Here is a 20,222-nt window from a genome sequence, read left to right on the forward strand (position 1 = left end):
GGGGAAAAAAGATATGCTTGATCTATAGCAAAGTGAATTATGAAAGATCAGATTCCTTCTATGCTGAAAACACCAAGAGCTTCAAGAAGATAAATTATAGCCAAACACTTACGCTGATCTTATCTCCCTTTAAAATCTGATATTGCTGATTTATATACAGTCTAACATTGCAAGAATGTTTCTGGTATTTTTCATATTAGTCCCTGGCTTATCTCAAATATCTTTCTTCTGTTTGATCTGAGGGGCTCCCTTAACCATTTGTGCTACTGGCATTATAGCTCCATAACTCTCTATTCAGTGTATTTTGCTTTAATCCTGTCAGAATTGTCATGCGGGTAAATACTGCGTCATATCCAGGGGAAAAATGTTTTTCATGGGTTTTCTCATGAATGGAGGTGTAGGAGGAGACATTTAGTGATGTAATATACAGTTTAACATGAGGATAAACTCAGCTGCTGAACACCACCACGTTCAAATCCACAAAACAACCTAAAGGATAGCTGTATGTAGGTTTTGGGCACAATAGCAGCTATATGTGTTATGAACGTGTTACCCACTCATTTACCATTAAACAGTTTATGTTATCAGTTATAATAGTTGTGTGAAGGATTAGTTATGCTTATGCCATTTTCTCACCCATTATCTATTTGAGGACAAGTAAAATATAAAATCATTTATGGATGGATGTTTTTGTTGAGAGGGCTGCTCTCAGAACAGTGACAGTAAAATAGATGGGTAAGACTGTTGCAGAAGGTTGTGGTGCTTCCGACTTGATGTAGGTGTTGGTGCTTACAACCGGTGCAGACAGTTGTGGTGCTAAGACTACTACTAAGACTAAGATTGATAAGAAAGGTTGGGGTGCTTAAGACTGGTGCAGATGATAACTTGGTGCTTAAAATACTAAAGAATATTAGTAGCAGCTGAAGCATTGTATGAAGAGAAATTAAGCAAAATTCCATTTCCAAAAATGCAATGATAAAATACTGATTTGCCAATTTTTTGTTTGTTTGGCAGAGGGGCTTTAAATAAATGTTTTATACCTACAAAATAAAATCAAGTTGTTCAGCGAAAATATTAGCAATATTTTGCACTTTTTTACTTTTTTATAAGGTTTATAACGGTCAAAAACTGAATATGAACCTATAAATAAATGTATAATTACAGATATTAATACACCCCACTTCGTTACTGTCCTCCACCATTTTAAATTCTGCAGCTCACTTAAGATCAAGGGCAAAAATAAAGGGAAATTTCACTTAAGATGTTTTATGCACAGGGCCACTGCTAGACAAGTCTTCCGCAGATGTTTATGGAGCTCAAGCTTCTTGAGATAAGTGTTGAAGACGTTAGTGCTCAAGACAGGTCGTGCTCAAGTTTTAGCAGCTTAGGCTTCTTGTGGTCAGCACTGATGGTTCTGATTCTCAAGACGACTGCAAAAGGCTTCTGACCTCAGGACTGACGCAGAAAGCTTGAGAGCTCAGGCTCAAAGGAGCAGACCACAAATCCTGAAATATTAATTCAGCTCCATGCCGCAAGTGCCAGTAAGCCTCTCTCTGTACACCTGACCTGTCATAGAGAATTCATAACCATCATCTATATATGAATGACGAGGGCTTTATATAGCATACACTTCTGATTTAAATCATCAAAATAGACTGACTCGTTCTACTGCAGAAGCTTAACATACACACAGACACATACACAGAAATTATTTTCATTTTTTCTAATTGTTCATTATTTTTCACTTCATCTAATATGTCAATAAAAAAGGAAGAACTCAACTAGGCAGTTTGTAAGGCAAATTTAAAGCATCTATACTTGCATTAAATGCTTTGCCACATAGAACTTGCAAACAATGATTTAACCATAACAGTTAAAAGAGTCCAGTATATGACTGCTTTCTTTCAAGTATTGATTTTCTTGAAAATAAACCATTGTCAATGATCAATTCCACACATTTGTACTTGACAAGCTTCATCAAATCCATAGCACTGGCCTATAGAAAGCATGCTTTTCTCTGGCTCTCTGCCACAGGCAATAGCCTGAAACTATAACTATGGCATCTGGCATATTGCTTTAATCAGGCAGGAAAATTTCAAACAAATGTCAATATCCAATACATGCACACGTATGCTGACACAAATACACGAAGGAACGGCATCAAAAAAGGATAAAAAACAAACAAACATGCGTTGATTTTTGTTGCACAGCATTAAAACAAGGCATTCTGCACCTGCATTAAGCACATTTATGACAGTGAAACACACACACACTACTGCACTAGGGGCAGTGAAAACACAGGGCAACAGTTAGCCTTTTCCCAGTATCTGGGGAGCAGTTAGGGGCTAAGAGCCTTGCTTAAGGGCACCTTTAATACACATTACATCTCTTCAGAATACGATAAATGTGCCAGACAGATAGACATTATATTTGGTAATAACATTACCATTAATATGTACCCAGAAGCTAAAATCACCACCAATAAATAGAGGCAGAATTAATATCCACATTGAAAATAATAATAATAATTATGTCATCATTAGTTCATCCACAAACACAGTTCAAAATTCATCTTGTGTCTTATTATCACTTGTGCTTTCAATCCTACGGGAGAAAGTATTAAACCCTAAAATCAAGGCTTATGATTTATACATACAAAGCACAATAGATATTCTTTACAGACTCTGTTTTGACTTCACTTTCCCTAGCAGAGAACACCAGCAGACAGCCAAAATCCACTTGAGAAGTCCCTAACGCCGTAAAGATCACAGCTCATGGCTTAGAGAGCTTAGTACCTCTCCTCCCTACTTAGTAATGAGGAACCGCTCAGTTCCTTCATCCCCTCTTTCTTCCCATGTTGACTTTTTTGTTTCCCTATTTATTCTAAATCATACTCAACAGTCTCTCAGAGGGATTCTGAATGAGAAGATGTTTTCTAATATACTGCAGTGAAAGCTTCATTCCTTACCAAACATGTCAGGCTGGAAATGGATCTTATTTGCTAGAAACTAGAAATTCAGTCCTCTCTTTGCTGAAAAGCCTGCAGCATTTCAAAACTCTTCTTCCTCCTCATTGTATCAGTGACAATTTAATTTTCTTCTTTCTCCTTTAGTTATTGCCCCTCTCTTGCACGCTGGTTCTCTCAACTTCACCCGTCACATATTACTGAACCCTCCGTCAGCCCTGAGGGGACAAGAAGACTCGAGGACAATTTGATTGTCTTGTCATGTGGTGCTGCCTTTGACCAAGGCACTTGTATAATATCTGAACTGTCACTGACTTTCTGCAAGGATATTTCTTATTTTGTGGCACTACACAAACCATCAAGATAACCACATTTCTCACACATTTTGCTCAGAAACCTGAAGCCTTCATGATTTAGTCCCTCTACAACCTACAAAATGCACCTGGGAAAGGGGATACAAATCCGCATTAAAAATATTTTGCTAAATATTCATATTATTACACAAAACCACCAACTTTGGCCTAGAATCTTGATGCCTGACATGGTGTGAGATTAATCATACTGAAAGAAAGTTTAAAGGCTTTTGGAGAAGGCCTAATGATATCTGGGTTTTAAAAAGAAATACGTGCGTTTTGTCATGCTTGTTTGATTTATAGCTGCAAATATTATAATACTACTCTTTTTGTAATTTTTGAAAAAAAAAAAAAAATCAAAAGATTTTAAACAGATTTAGTGAACCAGAAGGGCCACTGGATTTACTGCAGCCAAAATTCTGTGCACATGAAGCTTGACTGAAAACCTAATGAGTCAGATTAGACAACAACATTATTAGAAAGTGACAGTACATTCAACTAATCACATTTTAATTACAGTGGGAGGGACTCACAGCTTTCTGGAGGACCTTGATGTTACTTACTGCCAATATTATCTAAATTTAAAGCAGGGTTTAGTCATTTGTGAGAAATGAAAAACAATGGCATTAGCAATAAAAAAGTAGACTGCAAAATTCCCACATTCAAAGTTGGTTATGAACACAGAATGACTGTAACTACTTTCCGCAAGCCCCCTAGTGACCACCTCCCCAGCAGGATGCAAATCCACTGGCACAATTAGCACTATTTTTACTGATTTAAACCTGACAAAACAGGAGTCATGGCTTATGCATGTTCATGCTGTGCAGAGTGAAATAAATCAGAGTACAGTAAGTGTATATCATAGTAATATCAACAACAGTAACAAATCTGTATTCTAATTCTGTACCCTTCATGGGTTTTGTTGTTTCTGACAAAAAATGTAAATAAAAATCATAAAAATTTTCAACTTCATTACATAACATAAAAAGGTGCATTAAGGTGCCAACAGAGAATAGTAAATGAAATTGCCACTGTAGAAAGGAATGAATGTGCTTCAAATATCTGTTTAATACAGAATGGCCAAAAGAATGCGCATTAGCTTTACATCAGCACAAAAACACTACTTCTAATATTAAGTATAATTATCGATAGTATGTTTCTTTCATTTTGCAAAACTGAACTTCTTCATTAGACACTACTGTATCACAGAGCCATTATTAGTCTAGTAAGAGTGGAATGTTCTCTCATAGGCAATGGCTGGCATGTAGCGACTTGTGCTTCAGTGGCAGCAGATTTGAGAAACCTGTCATAACCTAATAATAACAGTGTCAGGTACAAAGCACTGTCATTTACACACCAGCAGCCTTTAATTATTGCATGAGAAGATGCAGTGTTTTGCACCAACAAAAACATGTCGTAGTGTGGTGTACTGTGAGAGAAAATTCCTCTCTATCATTCAGCAGTCAAAAAGCAGACATTTGCACGTCAACCAATACATTTTTGAGGACGTTTTTGTCAAAGTTTCTTCCATCTGATTCTACAAACCTTATATGTAATGGAATCCCAGCAATTAGCACTGTGCAAATAGCAGATTTCCACACACTTTAATAAAGCTTGATTATGAGATTCTGGCATGGTGTGACAAACTGTTATCTATTACAACTGACAAGAATTCATTCCAAAGATGAAAACAATTGTCATTCTGAAACCTGGATTTTATTTGGACTATAAATTAATTTCTATTATAGTTTATTATATTAGCTGCTGCTACTCTTTTTAGTCATGCTACATACTGTTAGTCCTTTTGTGTAGATAAGAGTATGTCATACACAATTGTCTAAGCACTGACCTTATCAATTGGAGATCTGTAATTCACCATTCAACAGAGCAAAACTGGCCTTGATCTCTCAGGGTGAGTGTGATGACCCTTTCGCTGCCTCAACACTTTGCATGAAGCTAGCCAATGTAGACATATGTCAGCTCGTGCAGCGGAATTCGCAGTTAGGCCTTGTCCACATTTTAGTTTCTGATTGGACAATATAACTTTATGGTTAGCGTTATATCGAGCACCTGCTGGTTTGGCATGCTCCTCATGTTGTTATGTTTCATGTGTATTAAAAACAGTGCTCATGGATGGGATGATTTTTATAAATGAGTGGAAAAATGCCCAGGTACGTGTGGACTAGATCTTAATGTTCCCCTCCAAGCATGTCCAGCTCTGCATTGATGTTGCTTCAGTGGCACTTCAGAAAGATTCAGAGGGTGACAATGTGTGAGAAAATATTTTAGCCTTTATACCTCCAGCCTCCTACAACCCTTGAAGCACTTGCACTTTAGGAGAAGGAAAAATCAACTTCTGCATGCTGTTGCTGAGCTGGGACACATGTATGTTTCTTTATCTGTGTGTGTGTGTGTGTGTATGTGTGTGTGTGTGTGTGTGTGTGTGTGTGTGTGTGCGTGCATATGGGGTGATTGAAAATCTTTGTCAGAGTGCGTGTCATGCACAGAACGTTGTTGAGTGTAACGCAGCAGTGATTAACATAGTTCAGAGGTTAATGCAGCGCCATCAGCGCCACTCACATTATTCATTATTACTGCATTAATGACACCCACTATTATTGCACCATTCATCTCTCCTCTAAGTGCTGTGCAGCTTCAGCAGGTGCAGCTGAAGATAAATTTGCCTGACACACATTCAGATAAACCATCAGAAAGGTTAAGCCAACCAAAGGTTCTACTCAGTTTTTTGCAATGGTTTCCATGTCTTATTCCTTCTTCCTTTTCTCACTGGAAAAGAAAATGGGAGCTGCCTAACCACCCCTTATTACACACACAGACAAACAACAGGAGGCCAAATAGCTTCTGAGACAGAAAAAAATCTAATCCACAATCCTCCACAAGTCTTGGCTTCTTCTTCCAGAAAAAACGATATCTAATGGCCTCTAAGAGAAAATGGATGGACAAGAAGGAACATACGTGTTCTTAACTTAAAATCCTAAAATCTATTTTCCTCTAATTCTTGATTATTTCTGGTGCATTTATATGGAAATGTTTACAAAATATAAAGGGTACTAGGCATTTAAAAAAAAGTGATTTTCAAACTTTTTCTTTTTTATTTATTTATTGATTTTAACTGATTTTTTAAATGATTTTTACAAGATAACACATGAATACATCAGACACACTGTATTGCTGCTCTGATTTAAATCAGCTCACACGCTCACCTGGAAAAAAACTGTGCATCCAAAAAGAATGAAGCCTTGTGTGTATTTTAAATAATGATAATGTGCATTAAATAATCATAAGACGTAGCACACTGAAATCACAAAAATGAACTCACTGTTGCTAACAAACGTGTGTATGCAGCATATCCACTCAATTTAACTTCAGTGTATCATCATTACAATGTGTTTCCTTGAAATTATAAAAGGACTAAAAATTCAATGACCAAAACTAACTTATAACTAAAGTCAACAGGGAGGTGCTGAAGCAGCAGGTGTTCAGTTTTTTTTTTTTAAATCCTCTATTGAGCATTCTGTAGGGTTAAATAGCATCCATTATCAGCATCCTCATTCTTTGTTGCATTTGTATCCACAGTGTTCTGTGAATACAAAACCCAGCAATCATTATTCAGAATCACTTTACAAAATCATTAGAATTCCCCTGTAGAATTTCCTGATGTAAAGGCTAACAAATACAGACACGATATGTGGTTTCCTATTACAATTACAGGGAAGAAATCAAACAGCCTCAATTATCTTGTCCTACCTACCTTCAATATAGGATCATCAGAAAGGGTAAAGATTTTTTAAACCAGATAATATCTGTTTAAAACCACTACAGAAGCCAAAATTATTATTGGAAAAATGCAGTAATGGGAACATTTGGCTGAAATACCCCATTAACACAAGACCTAACCACCCAAACTGATTCAACTGACCAACAGTGGTCAACTTGGCTTAATCCAATCAGGTCGATTTTTACAAGGCTACCTAGAGTCAGCCAACCGGCAAATCTGTCTCTCCCATTATAATTCAATCAACAGTGTTTGTGCACCGCACTACTCTACTCAGCACAGCAAAACAAATTGCTTTTAGAAATGCAATTATGCGGCCGTGCTATGGTTATTAATAATGGAGAAGGATTTTGGAAGGGGAGGCTGGAACAGGGTTGCCATTTTCCCAGAGGGCTGTTGCGATTTACTTTGCTCACAATTACGTTTCTACCTTCAGTATAATCGGTGCTCTCAGACGCCAAAAAGCAAATAAGAGAGACACTATAAAACACAACAAAACTTAAAGCCCACCCCTCTGTTCAGTTACTCTTCACAATTAATTTTGCAAACAGTGATTACCAAAAACAGGATAATTAAGCCTTTGATTCCCTGCATCCTCAAACATTAACATTGGCAATGATCATAAATATTTGTGTACCACTAACAAGGCTATGCAAAAGACTCGGGTACTGCTGTTTTTGTGAATTTAGATTGTGAACTAAATTCTGACCCTCTTGGATTTTTCATTAGCTTTGACCAATTAAAAAAACAATTAATGGATTAATTGCACAATTTGCTGTGATTAATTGTGATTAATCACATTTTCCCTTCATAGTACTGAAGCATTTTATAATGGAATTTTTTATGTTAAGTAAAAAAAATAAATTTAAAAGCAACACAATGGAATTATGGATTTATAAATAGCGTCAAAATATTCATCATTTTTTATTGTGTTAATCATAAATGGGCAGGACAGTATTACTGTTCAGACTTCAAAACTCTGGCTCAGGTCACTGCCTGTGAGAGGTTTTGTGTGTTCTTACTGTGTCTTCATGAGTTTCCTCCAGGTATTATTCATAATCAAAAGGGAGATAAATAAATGTGTAGTGTGAAATGTATGACAAATTGGCTATAGGGATAAAATGAAAAGAGAAAATTAATGCTACTGTAGCACATCTCATGGCTCAAACAATAAAACACCTCTATATTCCACCTTTAACAACTTTACAAGAGATTAATAGAAAGATTGAGTGAGGTAGAAGATGAAATGTGCAGAGAAAGAGAGAGAGGAAAAAGAAGAGACGAACTTATTATATAAAAAATGTTTATATAACATACATCTTTACAAACCACTACCCTAACAAATTATTTCTGTTTTGCAGATTATGAGGCCACAATGAGCTGTGCACAGGCTGAACCAGAGGAGAGGCCTGCTAATGCTGACACTAATCCCAGTGCTAATGCCAGCCCCACTGCCAGTGATGCTATCATCAACCCTAGTGTTGGTGGGAGTTCTAACACCAACACCAATGCCACCCTCAGTACTACTTCTAATGCCAACATCAGTGCTAATGGCAATGCTGCTGCTAATGCTTGTGATGAGTTGGAGTGCAAGATCTGCTATCAGCGCTTCAACATCCACAACCGCAAGCCCAAGATCCTGGACTGTTTGCACCGCGTATGCGCTCGCTGCCTTAACAAAATCCTCGACATGGGAGAATGCTCCAGCTGTATTTGTTGTCCCTTCTGCCGCCACGAGACACATGTCAGGGAGTATGAAGTGTCCGGACTCCCGGACGACTCAAACATCATGTCATGCCTGGTGGTCAGGGACAAATCCTGGAGTTCTGACCACAGCAAAGAGGTAGTGCTAACACCTAAAAGCCTGTCCTCCACTGACAGTCCATCTCATGACTCATCCAACTGCGTGGTCATCACCATAATGGATGTACAACAGGACGCCCAGCGTTCGCCCAGCAGGAATGGAAGCTCTGATTACTATGGAGACCAGAGCCTGGACTCCGGATCTGTGGCATCAAACAATGGAGTCATGTACCAGGACACTTTGTCAAAGTTCTGTAGTCATGTTCCCCGGATCCTTGTGTGGCTTCTAGGGTTCTTCTACTTTGGCTCTTTGCCCTTGGGCATCTACTTGCTGGTGATCCAGAAAGTGGCACTGGGCATTGTGTGTGTCAGCCTTGTGCCCTCCAGTCTCACAGTCTGTCTAGTATATGGCTTCTGCCAGTGCCTGTGCCAAGGCATGTGTGACTGCTACGAAAGAAGCTGACTAGATTGTATGTGTATGTGTCTCAGTGTATGTAGCTATACACAGCTAATGAGCCATGCAGGATAATAAACCTGATATATACTGTATATATATTGTATGGGCTTTATTAAAAGACACATTTGATTCAATGGTATGCACAAAGACACTGATCAGCCATAACATTAAAGGACCTCCTTGTTACTACTTTCATATACACACATTTTTAGCCCACTTTCCCCTTGTTATTCAACTGTCAAAACCACCATAGGACCTCCAGGTAATATTTTGTGACACTAATGTTGTTGCGGCATATTAGTGTATGTTGAGCATGTACTGGTGGAGCATGTACAGCAGTGTTGCTAGTTTTTAAACACTGGCCAGTTACATAATAGTAATTAGAATTATAGTTATAATTCAACATATTTCAAAAAATTTTGTCAGTTTTCATATGGAATTGAAAAATTATATATATATATATATATATATATATATATATATATATATATATATTTATATTTATATAAGCTGACTGGTATGGGATTGTATCTGTAAACAGCTGACTCCATGTTCAGTATTATGAGAACTTCATACTTCAATCTGTGATTGGTCTGCTTATTTATATCATTTCTAGTTTTACTGCACAACACTCTCGTCCCAATAGCATCCCAAAAAAACTTTTATGCAGACTCTTATTTTTTTTGGCCCCAGGACAGCAGTGCTAGTCACAGTGCTCATCACAAATGCACAGATCTGATTGGCTGAGTAGTGTCACATGTGATATATACAATGCTTATGATTGGTCTGTGAGTTTCCTGGACCTCTAAACCTGTACCATAATGGCTAGAAAAGTTACACTAGTTAAAATAAACATTCTGTTTAAATTAAGTAGTTAATTTAAGTTTATCAGTTATAGATCCAGACCCTGATAGGACAGCATCTGGGTCAGACAACGAAAGTCTTTTGTTGGTGGACTATTCTCAGTCTAGCAGTAGCACATAGATTTGTTTTATGCTGTGTTTTATCCACGTGTACCTGCCCAGGAATTGATTTTAATGTAACATCTGACCATTTTCAACATGAGCAATCACTGCAGAGTCCTTCAAAGTTTCATTATATTACATGCCTCTCTGTAAATGAGGTCACAGCTAAGCTGAATTAGCCAACCAGGGCCCTCAGGACAAAATGATGTGCTGACATTTAAGAGGAAGTCAATAATACGAAGCAGTGTGCTTTTGCTCTGTTTCATCTCCTCTTCCTCAACTTCCCTTTCTTCTCCACTGACAGCAAAATGGAATGAAAGAACATAAAATAAACTCTGTTCTATCTATCATAACTGACATGATGACCACGCTGGAGGAATTCACAATAGAGGAGCAAAGGCACGGATGGAATACAGGACACATAAAAATGCTGACAGTGAAGGAGACGCAAAAGGATTCTGTCAGGGCAGATGAGAGCAGATACAACACTGAAGTTTATCATGAGTAAAGTGGGGTAGGGCTAAAAGATGTACATTAAAGAGTGCAGAAACCCACTCACAAAAAGTTTCTCCTGAAATTAAGAGTATTAATGATATTCAATGGTATGGGTATGTCTCTCCTTTGCTGCAGTATCACCATCGAAAGTTGTAGAAGTTATTTAAACTAGATAATGGAATATTGCTGTGAGGATTAGACTGCATTCCAGCCACCTACTCTTTAGTAAGGTCTATTAATGATAGTGGTTGGTAAGTTCTAGATAAACGCTACTCTATCTCAACTCAGTGGTATTACACTGTGTTCCCTCACTCCAGACAATACAGTCTGATGGAGGCTTAAAAAATCCCCTCAATTAAACTTTCCCTCTGAATGAAAGTAGATATAAAAAAAGTTCATTTTAATGTTTTCTGAATGTGCAATCAAATTTCACAATCAAAGCATGCTTTTCCTTGACAAAACTTACTGTAGATCCTGGCAGCTCAATATTTGATGATATTTAAGTAAAACAGTTCATTAAGTCTTGCTTTATGAGCAGTCAGTGTTCTTAATGAACAACTTATAAAGCTCACAACTTACTAGCTCTTCAGTCAATTTGATGCGCTTGAAACCGGTCTAATGTGTTTACTAAGCCCCAAACTATTTTGGTTTGGTATGCTAGGATTTCTCTCTCGCTCTGCTCATCAACAAAGGCATCTAAGGTTTTTTTTTGTTTGCTTTTTAGTCAACGGATACAGACCTCCAAACATTAAAAAGACATTAAGATTCTGAACATACGTTTCTGAGCATCTGAGCATTTCCTGCAGTTATTTCTGGTTTGTTTACTTTCAGAAGCGCTATGTGTTTTAAGGTGGAATGGTATGTTTGAGGAAAAAAACAGTGTTTGTTTGTGGCTGAAGGGTAACTTGTCTATATGTATTTATTCACTGTATGAATTAACACAGAACGTCATTTGTAACTCAAATTGATTGTTTTGTAGCACTTTCAGTAATCCCCGAATTTGGAGATATTACCACCTTAATTGATCCAAAACATAAAAAAACCCACCCACCCACCTATATATATATATATATATATATATATATATATATATACACACATGTGTGTGTGTGTGTGTGTGTGTGTGTTCTTTCAGCTGGAGCATGTCTAGTCACCGTCTCTACTACCGTTATTAAAGAAAGACTCCTAATAACACTTTTTAAAGGCACTACTGTAAAGGTAGGTTTGGTTTGCAGAAAGCATTCAGCTGAAACACACCACTTTGTGTGTGTGTGTGAGTGTATGTGTGTGTGTGTACTCTTTCAGCAGGAGGTTTGTCATCTGTGCCTCAGTCTAGTCACTGTCTCTGCGACCATCATTAAATGATATATGTTATGTCTGTGCTTTTGACAATTACATGACAAATATGAACTTCTAGATGTTTATTTAAAACATAAGTGCATCTGCAGCCTCTTTTAGCAATAGTCATATTTGCAAACCTTAGATTGTAAACATTTCATTTGATTTCGCTCTATATTAGATGGACATTTAAATGCGACCAGGACACCCAAGTCTAATATTTACTGCCTCGGTGGCTCTTGAAAACCTTCTGAATTCTGATGGCATGACAGCTGGCTGACAAGGAGATTTCAACATTCAAACATGTATTCTGAATCTAATGGGAGTGAACAGAAACTTAAAAACTTCTAATTACAATAGATGACAGGAGAGTGACTTATACTGCAGGCGAGAGAATCAATAATTAATTAAACCTCCACTTTATGTTGTCATTACACAGGAGTACAAAACAAATACTGCAGCAAAAAATGGAGAATGATTATATTGAAGGTCATGGGAATAGAATTTTGTTTTTCTATACAATCTCAAAGACCTTCACGTTTGGCCCACTATTTATCCTTACCTATATTTAAAACTTCAAATAAACACATTAATAAAAAATACTAGGTCAGAGGTTAATTTGAACACAGTCTGCACACAGTCTACTAACTGATTACTATAAAAGTCAACACAATACAGGAATATCAAAGCAGTGTATTGAATGTGTGTTCATGATACACTGAGTGGGACAAAATATAGGTGAGTGATTTTATTTATAGAGATCTCATTTGATGGTGAAAAGCTGGCATTTCAAAAGTGCACAATTAATTTTCTTAAACTAAAAGCATGCAGTTCACGTCTGACAACAAAACACCTCCATATTCCAGCTTCAACAACTTTATAAGAGACTAATTAAGCCAGGCACCAGAAGAAAAAAAAATAAATGCCAAACTTCTTACAGCAGCTGTTTGTGTCTGCCTGTGTGTGTGTGTGTGTGTGTGTTAGAGTAAGAGTTATTTATGAGATTTAAGCCATTTTTCACCATAAAAGTAATGTAAATCTGCCTTCTGGACTCAACAGTGGCATCGCTGTGTTTACATTGCTGAATAAATCTGCTAATACATCACTGGGCTCTGCAAAATGAGTGAAGTTTCCAGATCATTCAAATATAATGTAACTTTTACAGAACATGTTTCAACATATTTTTATAAATTGAGCCAGGCTAGGAACATATGTGATATTGCTTGTTAATATTTAATATTTTCCAAGCCCATGTGTGTATGTCATCATGCGCCACGTAGTGTTTTAATGAAAAAAAAATCATTTAATTTCAGCTTGACATCCAACATTCAGTGATTTTAACTTACATTAGCCTCATAGCAACAATGCAAACCTAAACAAATACATACTGTATGTTTGTTTGCAGATCACTAATACCTGGTTAAAAAATGGTAATATCATGTCAACAAGTTGTACTTCCCTTAGTTGATATTAATTAAGTATTCAATATTTGCAACTATAACAATATTTTGGTAATTAATCCCAAACAAAAAATTCAGTAGCTCTGCTGAATGTGGATTTAGTTCAGTAAGTTCAGTAAGTAGTTCAGTGCTATTTTTGCTTAGTGTCAGAAATTAAACTACATAATGTTTGAGCAGTAAAATACAAACTTACTACATCCCATCTTATTTCTTGGTGACTTCATCTCACATCAGATACCAACAATAGTTCTTCAGAATAATGAGGGTTACTATTTTGTAATGTGCTACGTTTTGATTAATTAATTAATTTAATTAATTAACTACACTATAAAAAATGACATTTTTTAAGTACGTTTTTCACCCCCCAAAAAATTAACCCCAATTCTTGCACGTTTATCCAAAAGTCACCTCTTTAAAGGGCAACAATGATGGTGAAAGCTTCAGTAACAATGTAGCTTTTCCAAACACTACTCTGACACCTGATTGCCTCTAGGAGCCTCTGCTCTGAGCTGGAATGAAAGCCATTCATCACAGAAACTGCAGTGTGTGCGACAAAGAGCCAGAGGGCTCCCAGATAATTCACCACTGCCACACACACTGAGGTTAAATCAAACTGATTCCTATTGCCCTGGATTCACACTCAGACAGGATTCCAGAAGCTATAGCAATGTTTAATTTTGATGTTCATTTAAAAATCACATAATTGGATGCTACAATCAGCACCGAATTAAATCTTCCACATGCAGTTGAGATCAACACAAGCTGCTCTGCCACCTGGATCACAAAATTAGTGCCTCATAGCAACTGTTGCTAGATTGACGAGCTTATCATGCCGAGAAAATGTCAAAGCATAACACCTAAAGAACTCACAAACATGTTCCAGTAGCATCATAACTGTTTAGAGAACTATACAAAAGTCATATACAACTTTTATAGCCATTAAATTATTAAAAAATTAATGAAACATTGACCAAACAACTGCACAACAACTTAGATACAATGCAAACTTCTCTCATTCTTATTGAAATTCCTAACTACAATGTAAGACGTTACAATGTAACTATGGCTATATTCACATTACTAGACAAAAGTTAGACAAATCGAGTTTTTGCCTTAATGTGGCACATATCTGATTTTTTCAAGACTGTGTGAACATGTCAGATCTTTCATATGTGGTCCTAGATCAGGTAAGTATCCGATTTGTGCACATATGACATGAATTTGAATGGTCACAGCAGATTTCATGCATCTTTTTATTTTTTTGCTTATGCACATACAAAGTAGGGCTGTTGCCTCAGCCAGCGCCAGCAATGTGGTAAAACAGCAATTGATGAGAGCTGTAGCCCTAATAGCACCAAACTCTATACATTCCTACATGCACATGCACTTCAGATAATTAAACTAAAATTATTACACGTAGAGAGGGCACTAGTTTGATGTTAAGATGTGAAGCTTATATGTGAATATAAACAGCTTTATAATTTGACACAATGCACTACTTGAGTGTAGAATTACAGTTATTTTATGATTTGTACATTACATAGTATGGAGAGAGACATTTAGCCAATCTCTTGGTGCAGCAGTAAAGGCAGCCCAGCTGGGGTTTTATGCCTCCTTGTTGTAATCACGTACAGTTGATGAGCTGTTTGCTGACCTCTCATGTATAATGCAATACACAAGATATGCTTGTGTTGCTCAAGAGGGCACCAGTCCTTTGCAAGTTGACACACTCTCACATATTCACTCACGCCTGTGGACAGGTTTGAGCCAATCCACTTACCAACATGTGCTTTTGGACCATGGGAGGAAACCGGAGCATCAGAAGGAAACCCACACAGACCCTGAAGCTGTGCGAACATTCATGAATGTGAACCATCAGAATAGCCAACTCTGATCTGAGCAAAAATTCTGAACTGATTAACGAGGCTTATAATATGAACATAGCCTAAACCTTTCAGCTAAACAGAATTTAAACTTTCATCTTTATCATATTGGACAACACCAAGGGCTGATTTTTCTTCAGGTCTGAAAAATCCATAGATTTCTCTGTCAATCCTTCAACTGTGAGAAGACAACTGCATGCTATGTGCCTGAAAGTAACACAATACTATAAGTTCTGTCAAAAATTGTTACTGAGGCTAGTTTCTAAAAAAAAAAAAAGACAGTGTTCACTACTGAATCTAAGAAAGACTCATCGAAGATATACATCAAAGGAGTCTCTAGTGTCCTTAGAGCAATTGACTGACCCACCCAGAACCCAAACGCTAACATCCATGAGAACATAAGGCTGAGCTGTTAACAAAAAACCCAGAAAAATATTCCAAATTTCTTAGAAAAATTAAAGTAAACCATAAAGTAAAACCTAAAAACTTCATAACAAATGTAGCAACTTACACTTTTTCACCACTCAGACAGAAAATTAAGAGAGAGAAGTTAATCATTCATATGCTGTAAACACTTTCATCCTGATCAGGGTCGTGAGGAGCCTACAGGGACACATTGGACACAAAGCAGGAACACATCCTGAACAGGGCACTAGTCCATCACATGGCATCACCCAGTCACTCACACATTCACACCTCTGGACAATCTCATCATCTCATCTCATCTCATCTTCTTTTTCACTTTTCCATTTCAGGGTCGCAGTGTCAACAGGGTGAGCAAAGAAGCCCAGACATCTCTGCCTCTCGCAACATCCACCAATTCCTCCTGGGGGATCCCAAGGTGTTCCCAGGCCAGCCGGGAGATATAATCCCGCCAGCGTGTCCTGGGTCTACCCCGGGGCCTCCTTCCAGTTGGATGTGCCTGGTATACCTCCTGATCAGATGCCCAAACCACCTCAACTGACTTCTCTCAACACGAAGGAGCAGCGACTCTAATCCGAGCTCCTCCCTAGTCACCAAGCTCCTCACCCGATCACGGAGAGTACGCCCAGCAACCAGTCAGAGAAAGCTAATTTTGGCCGCTTGTATCCGCGATCTTGTTCTTTCGGTCATTACCCAGAGCTCATGACCATAGGTGAGAGTGGGGACGTAGACTGACCGGTAAATTGAGAGCTTTGCTTTGTGGCTCAGTACCTCTGGACAATCTCATCCAGCCAATTCACCTATGAACATGTGTTTTGGATTTGTGGGAGCCTCAGTTCCTCCTCATACTTCAACTTCTTGCTCAAAATGTTTCCTCAAATCCATGAGACTAATGTGTGACTTCATCTAAAAGCGACCTTTATCTTCACAAAATCCCATTTAAGGATGTATTTATACACGCAATCAAATATTCAACGTCTTTTTTTCTGCCGTTTTAGGCAAATGTGCAGCATGAATTTTAATGATGGCTGAATAATTTAGACGCAATATTCTTTCTCCTGGTGGGCACTTTCTCCACATGCTATATAGAGTACCTATCTCTCTCTCTCTCTCCTTTCATTGCTAAAAAAGATTCTGGTGAGGGAAGATATCTCTAATCCTCACACAAACACATACAAACACCCTGCGGCCTCAATCAAACCTCTCTCCTGGCACTGCCAAGCCAAGCCTGAAATCTTAATTAGCATTGGCAGTGCGTGTTTGCTTTAAGGGCTGCAGCAGTGTGTGTGTGTGTGTTTGTGTGAGGAAGTCACTCCGCTTAAGAGCATGATTAACACAAAGTGAGTGTGTATCTTAACAAATATGCACTGAGGGCTTTTCAAAAGACGTAAAGCTCTCAGCAGCAGTTAGCAGATTTTAGCACTTTAGATGGAACTCTAACAGGGAACCATGAGAAATTTCCTCAAAGGTTTAGACATTACTGACTGTGGCAGTGTCACACAGCACTTGGGTGAGTCATTTAGCTCACATCCGGTTAGATTCATCTGCTAATGGACTTTGGGGGACGAGGGGCGCGTTACAAAACCGCAGTTGTACTAAACTCAGCTCAGTCATCTTCAAAGTAGTGGAATATAATAACAGACTGGAATGTGCTCGTATGTACATCCACGAGGGGAAAGTTCTTAAAGGATTACTCTGCTGTGAGCTAATCTACAGTGGGGGGCAATCCTTTTAGTGAAAATGTGCTATTTTGCATTATTTTCTAAAATAGTATGAATTAAAAGGCATGTATAAATTGGTTTTTAGTCACCTTTTAATTATTAGAATCACCTACCTTCCAATGCAACCCTTTAAGAAACAGACCTGGTACTGTAGACAGTGTGTAAAGTATTCTATAGAATGAGACACCGTGGAGCACGTGCACATGAGCCTAAGGTAAATAAGGAGTGATGAAGCTCTACCTAATACCACTGGGATGAATTGAACTATTTGGCATGTCACTCATTCCTTTAATGACGGTGTAAAGTCAGGATTCCAACTAATTTGTAAAACCCTCCAATGAGTGAAACAAAACCTACTGACATTTTACTGAACATGGAGGGGAAAAATATCAGACCCTTTTGTGCAAGGCCAATGACTGTCATACCCCCTTAAGATTCGAAAATTAATCAGTATTAATTAAACAAATATCTGGGATTTGCTATGTTGTTTATGGCCAGTTAAATCTTATTACACAATACTTACATTTTAAATTTAATTATACCTTATAAAACTATTTTAATATCGAAAGCATTTATATGGGTATTGGCTGAATTCTGTCTGTAGAAATCTCGGTGTCTATATACCTACACTGATAAGTGTCATGCTAGTTCTCCAATTGCTAATGACTTTAGGAGCTGAATTGAAGGCGTAATGTAGGCCAAGGCCAAAAGAGGCAACATAATGAAGAACTGACAATAGAACTGACATTATAAATTACTTTTTAATTTACTGCGGACTACTGCAGTCTTTTTCACTGGTCTGAGTCATGCTCATATTAAGACTGTTAGGCATGTTTTAATAAGTCAGAAATGAATTAAATTTTTACAGCAACTGAAATTATTATGTCCATAAAAACCCTGCACCTTTTATTATGTATATTTTTACACTGAATACATCTCGTCCACTTTGTTGAAATGAGTTAATACATAAATAAGATGAAGAGAAAGCAGATCTTTTATCACTAGTTTCTGAACAGTATCAGTAATGATCAGCTAAGAAAATATCTGTTCACTCGCTCTCTCTCTCTCACTCACACACACCCGCATACCTCATTCACAAGCCATGCATGAAGCACTTTTATTCTCTTCAAAGGTCATACAATCCATCGCATGCAATCAGTCACATCACTTCTGCCTCTGAGAGCTCAGGAGAGCGAACCAGAAGAGAGAGAACGATAGAGAGAGACTCAAAAATAACCCTGTAGAACAACACAATGTCAGAATGCAGTGTGTAATTACGCAGTGTGAATGGCTGTCACCGAGCGCAGTCTATCCCTCTCTACTCTCGTTCTGAAGAGCATACGCACAAGCCTCCAACATGCCCAGCAACCAGTACGCTCAGCTGCCTTTCAACCTCCTGACCAAGAACAAATCATATGCTGTCAGATGTGAGAAGCGAAAGAGAGAAAGGAAAAGAAACAGAAAAGCAGCCATTATGTCTGTCTGCTTCATGACGCTTCCTAAGTGTTTTTACAGACACATGTACACACACAGCCTGTAGCCCCATCTACCTGTCTCCATCCTGACAGAACTCTGAGGAGTCAGAGAAGTCAGGCCAACCAATCCCCTCTGCTCCTGCTGTTGCCATAGAGACACCTCAAATCAGGACCACAAGACTAGGAGGATGCACGTGAACTTTGCTGTGCATTGTGTGAAAGGTTCAGAGAAACAAAACAAGAGATTAGCCAGTTTTTTCACTACATTCCAAACCATCCACTTACAGATAAGCAATGTTGATTAACAGCAGACAAGATCAAGACAAGAATTTTTCTAATTATCCACAATCCCAATATATCTGGGAATACATGACAATTATGTTTGCTGTGACAGCAGGGAAGCAGGTTGGGTGGACCACTTACAGCATTGGAACTGTTGCATATTGAAGAAAGAAGAATGGCCAGTAAATGGATGATCTGGGATATTCCTGGAGCTATGCTGTGTCGGCAAATCATCTGCACTTCAACAACCTACAAAACTAGAACACTTACATTCATTATCTGTAACTGCTTATCCAATTCAGGGTCGTAGTGGGTCCAGAGCCTACCTGGAATCATTGGGCACAAGGCGGGAATACACCCTGGAGGGGGCCCCAGCCCTTCACAGGGCAACACAGACACACACACCCATTCACTCACACACTCACACTTTTGAGTCGCCAATCCACCTGCAACGGAAACCGGAGCACCCGGAGGAAATCCACGCGGACACGGGGAGAACACACCAACTCCTCACAGACAGTCACCCGGAGCAGGAATCAAACCCACAACCTCCAGGTCCCTGGAGCTGTGTGACTGCGACACTACGTGCTGCGCCACCATGCCGCCCTTACAACACTTACACTTTCATGAAAAAGTGTACCATTTTTAGACCATGTTTATATGATGACAGCCAATTACATAAACATTATACAGCTAACATTTGTAGAAACTTGCATTAATAGGTTTGAATCTTTGCTTCAGTACCTGTCTCTATTACTCTGTGAATGTGTTGGAACATTTTGTGAGGATTCAGCCATAAGAACATT

The 20,222-nt window shown here is 38.2% G+C and overlaps 2 protein-coding genes across 2 annotated transcripts in view; one reads left to right on the forward strand and one right to left on the reverse strand.

Annotated features, from left to right (window-relative positions):
- The window catches only part of LOC136676990 (E3 ubiquitin-protein ligase RNF182-like), a 28,027-nt gene extending 18,627 nt beyond the window's left edge, over positions 1–9,400 (forward strand). Inside the window, exon 2 of the mRNA XM_066654321.1 lies at positions 8,476–9,400. Coding sequence (XP_066510418.1) covers positions 8,490–9,380 — 891 coding nt within the window. The 5' untranslated portion in view covers positions 8,476–8,489 and the 3' untranslated portion in view covers positions 9,381–9,400. The remainder of the gene's footprint in view (positions 1–8,475) is intronic.
- The window catches only part of LOC136677399 (centrosomal protein of 89 kDa-like), a 135,274-nt gene that overhangs the window by 44,854 nt on the left and 70,198 nt on the right, over positions 1–20,222 (reverse strand). The gene's annotated exons all lie outside the window — the stretch shown is intronic.

This window comes from Hoplias malabaricus, chromosome X2 (genome assembly GCF_029633855.1).
Source record: "Hoplias malabaricus isolate fHopMal1 chromosome X2, fHopMal1.hap1, whole genome shotgun sequence".
NCBI classification, from domain to species: domain Eukaryota; kingdom Metazoa; phylum Chordata; class Actinopteri; order Characiformes; family Erythrinidae; genus Hoplias; species Hoplias malabaricus.